Below are 10,733 nucleotides of genomic sequence, written 5' to 3' on the forward strand. Positions count from 1 at the left end.
TGTAGCAGCATGGGGATGTGTAACGCTGTATTACAGGTACATATTTAAACAGTTGTAGCAACACGTGGGGATGTGGAATGCTATATTTTTCGGAACTCTGCTACTTACTCTTCAATGATCTTGCATACTGAAGACTGGGATACTCCCTGCCTTGCAGCATTAGACATCTGTTCTAGTTAATCAAAATGTAGGGCCAAGTTGCCTTTGGTCAAAACTGGAATTGGGTGTGTTCTGTTGGTGGAAGCTTCCAAATCTGCCTTAAGTAATTCACAAAGATTATAAAGGGTTTGCTTATCAACCCAATAATGCCTCAACACTTGTTAATTGGTGGCATCCATAAAGGTGACCCTGGAGCGAACACATTTGTTCAGCAGTGTATGATCTGGTCCTATGATCTGGTATGTTCTCTCATCCTCTGCAACAGGATGAGAGAATATACCAGATCACAAAAGCAACTAAACCATCTTGCCTTTCTCTGATCAAAAGTCACAGTTTCAGCAGGGATTTATATAATACATGCACATTTACACCATTGACTTCAATTTACACATTCAAATTAAAATTGGACTTAACAAGACTGAAAAATCACTTTGCAAGTTTAGTAAAATGCACATTTACTCAAATACGTAAATTTACTTGGTGTGAGCAGACAATTAGTAAAGTACATTTACTCAAAAAAAACCCCCGTAAAGTATAACTTTACTTACCTTGGAAAATTGTAAAAATGAGTACATTTACTCAAAACAGCCCATACTTATGAGTAAACACCTTTACTATCTTTGGAAAATCAGATCCATAGTGTCTAAATTGGAAAGTAAATTACTCAATAACCCAACACCTTATCAGGAGCGCTGTCTACAATAATACATATACATATACACTAAAAAATGTTATTGGATTTAATCATACACACTGACCTGTATAGAAAGTCACAGTTCTACTGGGCATGCAAACGCTTGAGGGAAGGTTACACTTGTGATGTAAGGGAGTGCAGAAGTAACCCTTTACTGTGATGCAAGTTGTGAGCAGCAGTATAAGATATAAATGTGACCCGGCTATTTAACTGTATATCTATTGTACATTGGCTATATTGTTGCCCCTTTGAGGAATGTAAAAAAAAAAGAAAATAACATCTATATTTCATAAAGTGCACAGAACACAAAAACCATTTATGAATGCAGAACTCATACCCAGTAATGACTGACACCAACAGATTCAACATTCTGTGCAATTATTTTTCATTTTTGATGAGACATGTTGTGCAAAGAAATGTCCCTCCTCTGAGGGAAATGTAGGGGATAAACAGAGAGTCTTTCAAGTGAATAAATGTAACAATGGCAGGGGAATACAGAGGGCATTTTCCATAGATACACAAGCCAATAATATAAAAAAATAAATAAAAGAGCCCTGCAATAATTACAGACAGACAGATAAACATACACACTGATTGTGTCTTTGTTGTTTAAACAAAACTGAAAACTACTGAATAATTGCTTCCTTGATAACAAAAAAATAAGGAATATGGTATAGCTCACTCTGTCACCAGCAGTGGTGTAGTTGAGCCATTCTGAACCTTGACTCAAGAATTAACTTAAGCATCTTTACCAGTTTGTTATGAAAATGCTTATATGGTGCCCGACCGCTCTGATTTCAGTCAGTCATCCTTGTGATGGAATGAAGAGAACATTAGGGGCTTCTATTACAAACTATATCGATCTCTCTCTTAACTTACAGTACCAGAACAGCTGTCTTTTTTTTATCTGATGAGATCAAATGAGGCAGGTCCAGAAGCAAAAAAGACTCAGAATGTAGTGTAAAATGTAATTTTTCAGAACTTGTGGCAGATAGCCTTTCAAAATAAATTCAAAACCAGTTCTAATTGTACTAATACAGTTCTTAAATTGGTGCTGAACAGAAAATAAGTGTGCGTGACTGGTAATTTTATTGAATACACAGCTCCAGAAAAAAGACTGGGAGGACATACAGGGCATCATGGTGATTGAAGTTCCGCACTGGTGATGACCTCATAATTGAAAGGAATAGAAAAAAAAAACATGCAAGATAAAAATAGGCAAAACATAACCAAAGCACCAAAGTCAACACTTACCCACTGGATGCTTTCAAAACAAGCCACCTTTCCTGGAAAACCGCCCATCTATCAGTACTGATCAAGGGGGAGCAGCCTAAAAGTCGCATGCATTACATATTAAATGTTACCTCAGATTCAATGTACAAATAAAACGTGAATTCATATAATTTGTTTTAGAAAAGGCAATATTTTAAATGGCGTTCCGGAACTTTAAGATTTAGGACTACACCACTAGTCACCAGTAATGTCCTAGGAGGGATTAATAATAATAATAATAATAATAATAATAATAATAATAATAATAATAATAATAATAATAATAAATAGTAATCACCATAATGACTAGGGTGTGAAATATGTATCAACAACTGCTGCTCCAGAGTCACTTACAATAGAACCTTGGTTTCATCCAAAGGACGGAGCACAAGGAGGTTAAGTGACTTGTTCAGGGTCACACTCAGCGAGTCAGTGGCTGAGCCTAGATTTTAACTGGGAACCTCCTGGTATGAAGCCCTTTTCTATAATCACTGGACTACCTTACTTCAGATTCATCTAATTTTTATTTAAGGGTTGTAACAAATAGTGACCTGTGCACCAAAACAGGAACACCTTGATCAAACAAATATTCATCAAGGGCCTGCTTACACTGACAACTTTAAAATAGGAACCTTCGCTGTTAAAACCCAACACAACCATGTGCTATCCGCTTCACAGGCCTTGATGGGCCAAATGGCCTTTTCTCGTCCCCAAACATTTCGTATGTTCTTAATATTTCAAGATTGAAAAAAAAAGAGATCCAAGGAAATACATTTTTTAATGTTATTCTGATGAATAATTATGACTATCTAAGTGGCTTGTGGGTCAGTCCATGACAAATCAATCATTTCAGGAAGGTCTCTGTCCTGACCTCTTCCAATTTTGAGGCTGTTTGGCAGGGATATTTGGATGGCACACAAAGAGAGCTTTCCAGCATTAGTTTACTTTTTACAGTAGCATTACAAATAAAAAAAAGTGGTTGGTGCTTTTATGTCATTGGCCTGATCTGGGAGCCATTTCGGATCAAATATTTGATGAACTCTCACATAAAAAACATTTGATCTAGAGATGTGAAACTTGGGGAAATCTTATATCTCGATGGCACCAACATCTCAGCCAAACAGCATCAAAATCCATGACCATTTCGAGCAGTAGTGGTGGCATAATTCACTTTTAAAAGTTGTTGACCCAGATGTGCTTTGATCTTAATGCATACAGTAAATACAGGTCATTTAACTTTGAAGAATGTGATGAAGCATAAAAAAATGACATTTGTATTTACCTGTTTACACCAAAACTCACCCTCTTCCCTTACACCGTTATCATTTGGAATGCAGTGGGAGTGTCACAGACGCCTCCTATCTGCATTTGAGAGGTGGAGTTAGTTTAAGTGAGGAAATCAGCAGTGAAAAGCCCACACTTCAGAGTGAGAGCGGACTGTTTCACATGGGTAGAGGAAGGAAGCACCAGTATTGTTTTACTCTCGTTTTTTTTTCTTTTTCTCAAGACCTTTGATGGGGATTTCTAGACTCTCTCAGGCAGAATGATTCCTTTGTGTTGTCCGGCTGGCATCTAGAAATTTCACAAAGCGGTGTAACAGAGAAGAGCAACATGAAAAAGCCACGGTATGTTTGACATTACATGTCCTAGTTTTTATCCATGCACAATGTTATTCAGTTTGTTTAGTTCAAAGTCGTTTAAGTTTGTAAAGCACATCTGCAGTTGCTTTGGCAAACTCTCCAGTAGTTTTGGCACCAGTGGAAATCCTCTCTAAAGCAGCCCAGATGTTTTGTGTCTATGATGCCAGGAAAATAAGGACCAACTATTAACTATTAACAACCAGCCAATAAACATGTTCATACACATTATTTATGTTTCTGATGTTAGTTAATAAATAACAGGCCAGCTAAAACTGCAAAGATTAGAGCCCTATGGATTATCATTTATCAATTCAATATTTGGAATTACTGTAGTAATGTTTAGCATATTAAATCAGGTTTGTATGAGCGGGCGTCTTAACCACAATGCAGAAGAGCTGGGTGCTTATAGAGCTTTTAACCTCACCTCACCGACAGAGAACAGAATCCGTAATGGCATTGCATCACACAGCACTGCCTGTGACATTAGTTTAGAAAGATCTTCATGTATAACCCTTAGCTTACAATAAACAAGGTTTTTCAACAGTTAGTAAACTAAAAGGTGGCCCTTAAAATAAAGCGTGATCAGTTGATAATTATTTCCATTTCTCTTTGAACTTTTTTTAGATTTTATCAATGTATCTGATTCCCCAGTGCGATCCCAATATTAGCATTTCTAAAGACTGCAGTCTTCCCAGCAGGATGTTTATGAACAGAACTTTCCTCATAGTTACAGATAATATTTGTGTTAGTTTTTCAATCGGATGAATGTTTTGAATATATGTTCACTGACTTGTGGACCACATTTCTGAATGACTCATACCCTTTCACACAGGCAATGCTACTCTGAGGCTTAGTGAGTGCATATTGTGCCTTGACAAGGGCCAACACAAATGAACAATCTCTGTTTAAATGACATGCAGATTCATATTGGACATTGGCATTTAACAGTTTTATTATACTAACATAACTATTATCATAGTGATGTTTCAAAATGTCATTCTAATTGACTCTTGGTGAAATACAGCACAGTTCAGGGCATGGTGGATCTGTACATTCATATATATATATATATATATATATATATATTATTCTTTTACAGGGCCAGAAATCTCCTCTCAGCTTTCTGTCTCCTTGCTAGCCTTTTTACTGTAGGTAAGTGCTTTATAACTGACCTTGTATAAGTGGTATACACTTCAAATGGAAATGTCAATAGATATTATTTAACAATTGTAATGTTTTTTTGGTATTTGGTTTCAGTCGTAATACGCATTCATCACTTTTAATTAAAAAAAAAAATCTTTTAAATAAAAGTGAGTGGCTTCTTAGGTGTTTATTTAAAGTACTGTGGGGCAGCTTCAGCTGTGAAAGGTTCAATATATAAATACAAGATTATTAGTATTGTTGCTGTTTACAAGCAGCGAGTCTTCAACAGCAGTCATCTCATTTCTATTGCACTTCCTCAGACATCAGAGTATAAGAGTGTTTTCTGTTTCATACACAAGTGACGTGGCAGCCGTGTTACTGTACAGTAAACACTGATTACGGGCAATCAAATACTGACAGAACAAAGTAATGCGTATTGGTTCAATCAGATTTATTGTCCTGGAAATTAAATTATTGCTCATTTTATTACCAGGTTTCTGTAGAATAACTGGTCTGGTGGCAGATATCCCTATAAGAAAAAACAGAACAAGTAAGGCAATCAGTATCTATGCAGATTTCAGTGTGAACCTTGATAGCAGGGTCGCACTCTCAGCACATTACCATTTGAAAACCGGACACTTCCTCTGGTTTTTACTATTTCAAACAGCATTGTGGGTTTCAATCGTAGTTAACAAGAGAAGTGAAAGTCTGCAGGCTTCACGTGTATGCCCCCACATACATATTTGACATTTAATACAAAACCAACACCTCAGAGTTTAGAGAGAGGAACAAAGGAGAGAGAACAATAACAGCAAGCATATATTGAAACCAAAAATGTGTGTGTGTGTGTGTGTGTGTGTGTGTGTGTGTGTGTGTGCGCGCGCGTCTGTCTGTCTGTCTGTCTGTCTGTCTGTCTGTCTATGCTGTTTTATTTTAATACATAGAGGAGAATTATACTGTTAAATCAAGTGTGATTATTATGAAACCATTCCAGACAGTTGTCATTTGCCACCAAAAATAGCCTGGAAAAGCTTCATGAATATCAAGCTCTCTTTTATTAATAACATGCATTTTTTATTTTAACTCTTTGTGAATAGGTCCCATCCAATATCTCAAATGCCTAAGATGTTATTAGTTAGCTATTACAGTGGAGCACGTTTCTGATAGACATGCACGTGTACGATGAATAACGGTACTTTGCTTTACCGTTGGTACAGCTTGTGTGAACAGCCCCATCATTGGAATTATTGGAGAGGCAGTGATGCTGCCCTGTCCCTGCATGTCACCGATCAACCCAGATCTACTGTACCTCTACTGGCAAATACAAGAAACAGTGGTAGATACCTTTATTAAAGGAGAGGCATCCAGGTCGCACCAGGATAAAATGTATCACAACAGAACCAAGCTGTTCGTCAGAGAAAACAGTACCTGCTCTCTCCTTCTTTCCCAACTATCTGTAAAGGATGAAGAAACATATGAATGTCTCCATGGTAGCCCGGATATAAAAAAGAATTATGTTTCTTTGCTTGTAGCTGGTAAGTTTTGAATATATGTTTTTTTTATTTATTTAAAACAAAAGTGACGGTTTAGCATGTTGACTGGAATAGATAAATACATAACAACTGTAACCATTGTAATTATAAATGATTTCTTATGTAGTGGGGACATCTAGTGGTCAGAATTATTAGCATAGATGCCTCGATGGTCAAGTTAGAGATACATACCGAGCACTTACCCTGGGTAATTCCAATAGTTAATTCCCAGGTATATAATTATATTTAATAAACATATTATGTTCTTGTACTTATTTATTGTGTTGTTTATTTCAGTGTTTTAACTGCCGTAATAGCAGTGGTCGAGTCAAGCAAACCCATCATTTCAAATGACTGTAATGAAAGACGTTTGTTCTTGTTGGTAGTTTTTATAATTGCAGCAGAATGGGATCCCCTAAAGATGAGTCCACCTTGTCACCTTTTCTGAAAATAAAAACGCTGCTTCAAACCTCGTCTTGTTCAGAAAAACCTTTGAGATACACAGTTAATATTTAGAGACTCTTGGATCTTGATCACAAACACTTTGGTTTCAGGATGATAAGAGATTAAACTGTTATATGATTCTCCCAGTCACGTTTGATTAGTGTCTGTTCCATTGCATTATTTCCACTTTCTGGTTCCAGCTAACTACACGTCTCCGGTGCTGCAAGTCCCAAGTGAACAGCCTAGGGGGCGCTACACCTGCACTGCCACTGGAGGATTCCCAGAAGGCACCATTTACTGGCTCCTGGATAACCAGCCACTGCTCTGGGATCCTGAACCACAACAGAGTGTGCTGGATGAGTCTACGGGTCGCTACAACGTCACCAGCACACTAGCTGCCAATATCTCCCAGGACTCCACTCTCACCTGCATTGTAGAAAACAAGAGGCTGCACGTCAATCTTTCTCAAACATTAAGTAAGGCTGACAGTTTTTTTGTTTTCCTTCTTTGTAATTGTTTTGTCTCAGAGTAGTTTTTAGCAAGCATTTTATCATGACCCTTCTTGCTCCATTGCACATATGGATGGGTTATGATTTTAATATGCTTTTTCTTTTTCTTGTTTTGGATTTAAAAATAATTTAAAAAATGTAAACCTTGAAAAAGAAAAAAAATGATCAGTGGCCGCAAGACATTTACCTGAAGGATATGTCCGATTTATTACTGAATAACAGAAATCAGATGAATTGCTCATTTGAAAAATGTTATTTAAGGATGGAGATTAGGCTATATTGGGTAAAACCCTCAAATCATATTTGGGACAGGGAACACATTTATGAACCTAAACTAAAGCACAACATGGTCCTTATCATTGAATGTTTGTGCTGGAATGTTGTTCTAAATGCAATGCTGATTACATTTTCAACAAATAGAATTATACAGCCGATGATGTCACTTATAAAAACATGTCCGAAAAATAGACATTCAAGTACAGTACTACTATCCAGTATAGAAGGAGGGTTAATTACATTATTGTTAAGCATAGAAAAGTATGTATTAAATAGCCAAGAGACTGTTGTATTACAATAAACCAAAGACAGCTGTAAACACAGTGAAATACAGGAAATACATTTCCACTGGGATTGTTTTATTTGCTTTTATTATTTGAAATAACTGATTGAGAGAGAAGTGAACGTGTATTATTATAAAGCAGGTTACATTGTCAATGTATTATCACGTATCAGATAATAAGACATATTTGAATGATGTAAACAGTGATTTTAATACTCTGTAAATATGAATCCAGCTATGGATAATGCCCTGAGGTTATTTACATTTATATTAGAAGAAAACATGTCTAAATTATGTATTACTGATTACTGGGTGTCAGACTAGACCTTACTGATTATTGCAGATCATGGACTATAAATAATTCCTAATTAGCAAACTAATTCCTGTATTTGTATTTTTTTTATTCTAGATTCTCCCAGTACTCAAGATACCCCACAGAACCACATAGTCATACTTGTTGTGGTAGTATTATTATTATTTATTTCTTAGCCGACGCCCTTATCCAGGGCGACTTACAATTGTTACAAGATATCACGTTATTTTTACATACAATTACCCATTTATACAGTTGGGTTTTTACTGGAGCAATCTAGGTAAAGTTCCTTGCTCAAGGGTATAACAGCAGCGTTCCCCACCTGGGATTGAACCCATGACCCTCCAGTCAGGAGTCCAGAGCCCTAACCACTACGCCACACTGCAGTATCTTGCTGTGGTGTTATTGTTGTGGTCTGTCTTGGAATAACAATGATGAGAAGATATCTGGGGTATGTCAATTATTATTATTATTATTATTATTATTATTATTATTATTATTATTATTATTATTATTATTATTATTATTATTATTATTTTCACATGATCCTCATGAACCAGATACACTTCCCACCCTATATTCATTACACCCTATATACATGACATTGTGTTTAACCTACACTGAGGGTTACTGAACCTCCTTCCACCACGGAGCACCCCAGAGACAGAGACAGTGCATTACAGCACACAACTGATAATGGATACACGTTTAACATTTCACCATCACGAGTTAATGTATAACAAAGACTGCATTAATGTTTTATTAGTTAACTGTCATATACTATATATATATCTATATCTATATCTATATGTATATAGATATATATATACACATACAAAATTCCGTCTTTATTCATGTCATCTTGTTCTTATATTTGACTCTGACTATAAGAAAAAAAAGTAAATTTTAACAAATGGTTCCAAATTTTAATATAATGTTATTAAAAAATAATAATGAAGATTTTCGTCTTTTTTTTTTTTCAAGAACTTCACAAAGGACCATACATCACAATAATACTGTGGTATAAGGAAAGCAATGATGGAAACGTCAATGTATTGAAAAGAAAAGAAAAACTGTTTGCTTCATGGAAGCTGTTTTGAAACTCATTGTTTAGACTGTTCCCCTTGAGAGACATCAGACAATTGTGCAATCCTGGATACGGAAACCCTCCCAATGGGTGCCTTCATGAGCCTTGTTTCCAAGTCTGTCATATTTGCTGTCCATTGTCAATGAAACAGACCAGCAACAGGGCCATATACAGCTGAACCCACTTAACACACTTCAAAGGGACGGAGCATGACAATAAGCAGAGTGACGTTATCAGCAGATCATCAATAACCTAATAAACCAAAGACCACGTACACATTTAAACCGGTTCTCTTCAAAGTCCTCCTGTATGCATTGTATTACTTGTACTGTAACATTTGAAATGTATTTGCTTACGATTGTAAGTCGCCCTGGATAAGGGCTAAGAAATAAAAAATAATAATAATAATGCATTCTTTTAGGAGTAGAAGTCACCGGAGAGTTGTGATAGGCACTCAAAACTGAATTCCTGTTTTTAAGAATCTTTAATATCATTGACGGCTGTGAAGAAAATGTTAGTTTGTTTGTTTGTTTTTCTCTCCTTTCTTGGATAGAGCAGTCTCGAAGTTTAAATCTTTTAGTTTCAGAGACTTCATTTTAATCTGCAATGGTAAACAAAACCCACTGAACTCACAATCTCCACGAGTCAAGCTGGGTGATCATGTGACCACAAGGCTGTCGAGTACGGTGTATACAGAATGTATCAAAATACAGGCCAGTGGATGCAGGCATGTTGAAGTGATATTGAGTGGGCGGAAATCAAGTGTATGACTGTTACATTTCCTTGATATTAAGCGGAGTGTGACATTAACCCACGTGATATTATCAGGAACTTGTTCCCATTCATTCCCATTATATTGTGGCGGGAACATTTCAATATGATGATAATAAGCTGGGAGTGATAACAATACTAAACTATAGTTTGACTATATTAGAAATGTCATGAATTCCACTTGCGGGATTCACCAGTCCTGTGAAGAACACTCCAATTTACACATGACACATGTTTGTCTTTGTATTGATTTTTTTCAAGCACTGTACATGAGATTCTTCTACTGAGTAGCTGTTTATTTCATCTTTGATCTAATGAATGTGGGAATTCTCAGTATATATTTACCTTGCAGTGCTTCCTGTAGTTAAGATCAGTCTCTTCCATAATGTAATCACAGTTGGATGCAGTAAATGAACAACTGGTCCAGTGCCAAGATACTTCAATGTTAAACTGCTTCTCAGCTGCTGGAAAGGTCGCTCAAAGTTTAATGCAAACAGTGAGAAGAGACTCCACTATGTGTAATGATTCCCATGTTGCCAGGACAGTCATTAACAAACAACTATACACATACTGTTTATGTTTCATCATTAGTCTACAAACTGAGTACACA

General features: G+C 36.3%; 1 protein-coding gene across 3 annotated transcripts; it reads left to right on the forward strand.

The window, feature by feature from the left end:
- Window positions 1-3,563: 3,563 nt before the first annotated feature.
- On the forward strand, window positions 3,564-9,760 carry LOC131737808 (CD276 antigen homolog). Of its 3 annotated transcripts, XM_059029421.1 has the most exons (7): window positions 3,564-3,750; window positions 4,865-4,917; window positions 5,402-5,458; window positions 6,126-6,443; window positions 7,085-7,360; window positions 8,362-8,716; window positions 9,250-9,760. In XM_059029421.1, exons 1-6 carry the CDS (start codon window positions 3,737-3,739, stop codon window positions 8,439-8,441), a joined length of 798 nt encoding a protein of 265 aa, XP_058885404.1. In that variant the 5' UTR covers window positions 3,564-3,736; the 3' UTR covers window positions 8,442-8,716; window positions 9,250-9,760. The 3 variants fall into 3 exon arrangements, 2 of the variants coding, with proteins under 2 accessions (XP_058885404.1, XP_058885405.1); XR_009329429.1 differs by lacking the exon at window positions 5,402-5,458 and having other exon boundaries at window positions 4,865-4,913; XM_059029422.1 differs by lacking the exon at window positions 5,402-5,458.
- The last annotated feature ends 973 nt before the right edge of the window (window positions 9,761-10,733 follow it).

Source organism: Acipenser ruthenus, chromosome 8 (assembly GCF_902713425.1).
Source record: "Acipenser ruthenus chromosome 8, fAciRut3.2 maternal haplotype, whole genome shotgun sequence".
NCBI lineage: Eukaryota > Metazoa > Chordata > Actinopteri > Acipenseriformes > Acipenseridae > Acipenser > Acipenser ruthenus.

Coding starts and splice junctions, on each gene's coding strand:
- LOC131737808 (XM_059029421.1), top strand. Junction 4,918..5,401: donor TGCTAGCCTTTTTACTGTAG/GTAAGTGCTTTA, acceptor TTTTATTACCAG/GTTTCTGTAGAATAACTGGT. Junction 5,459..6,125: donor TATAAGAAAAAACAGAACAA/GTAAGGCAATCA, acceptor CCGTTGGTACAG/CTTGTGTGAACAGCCCCATC.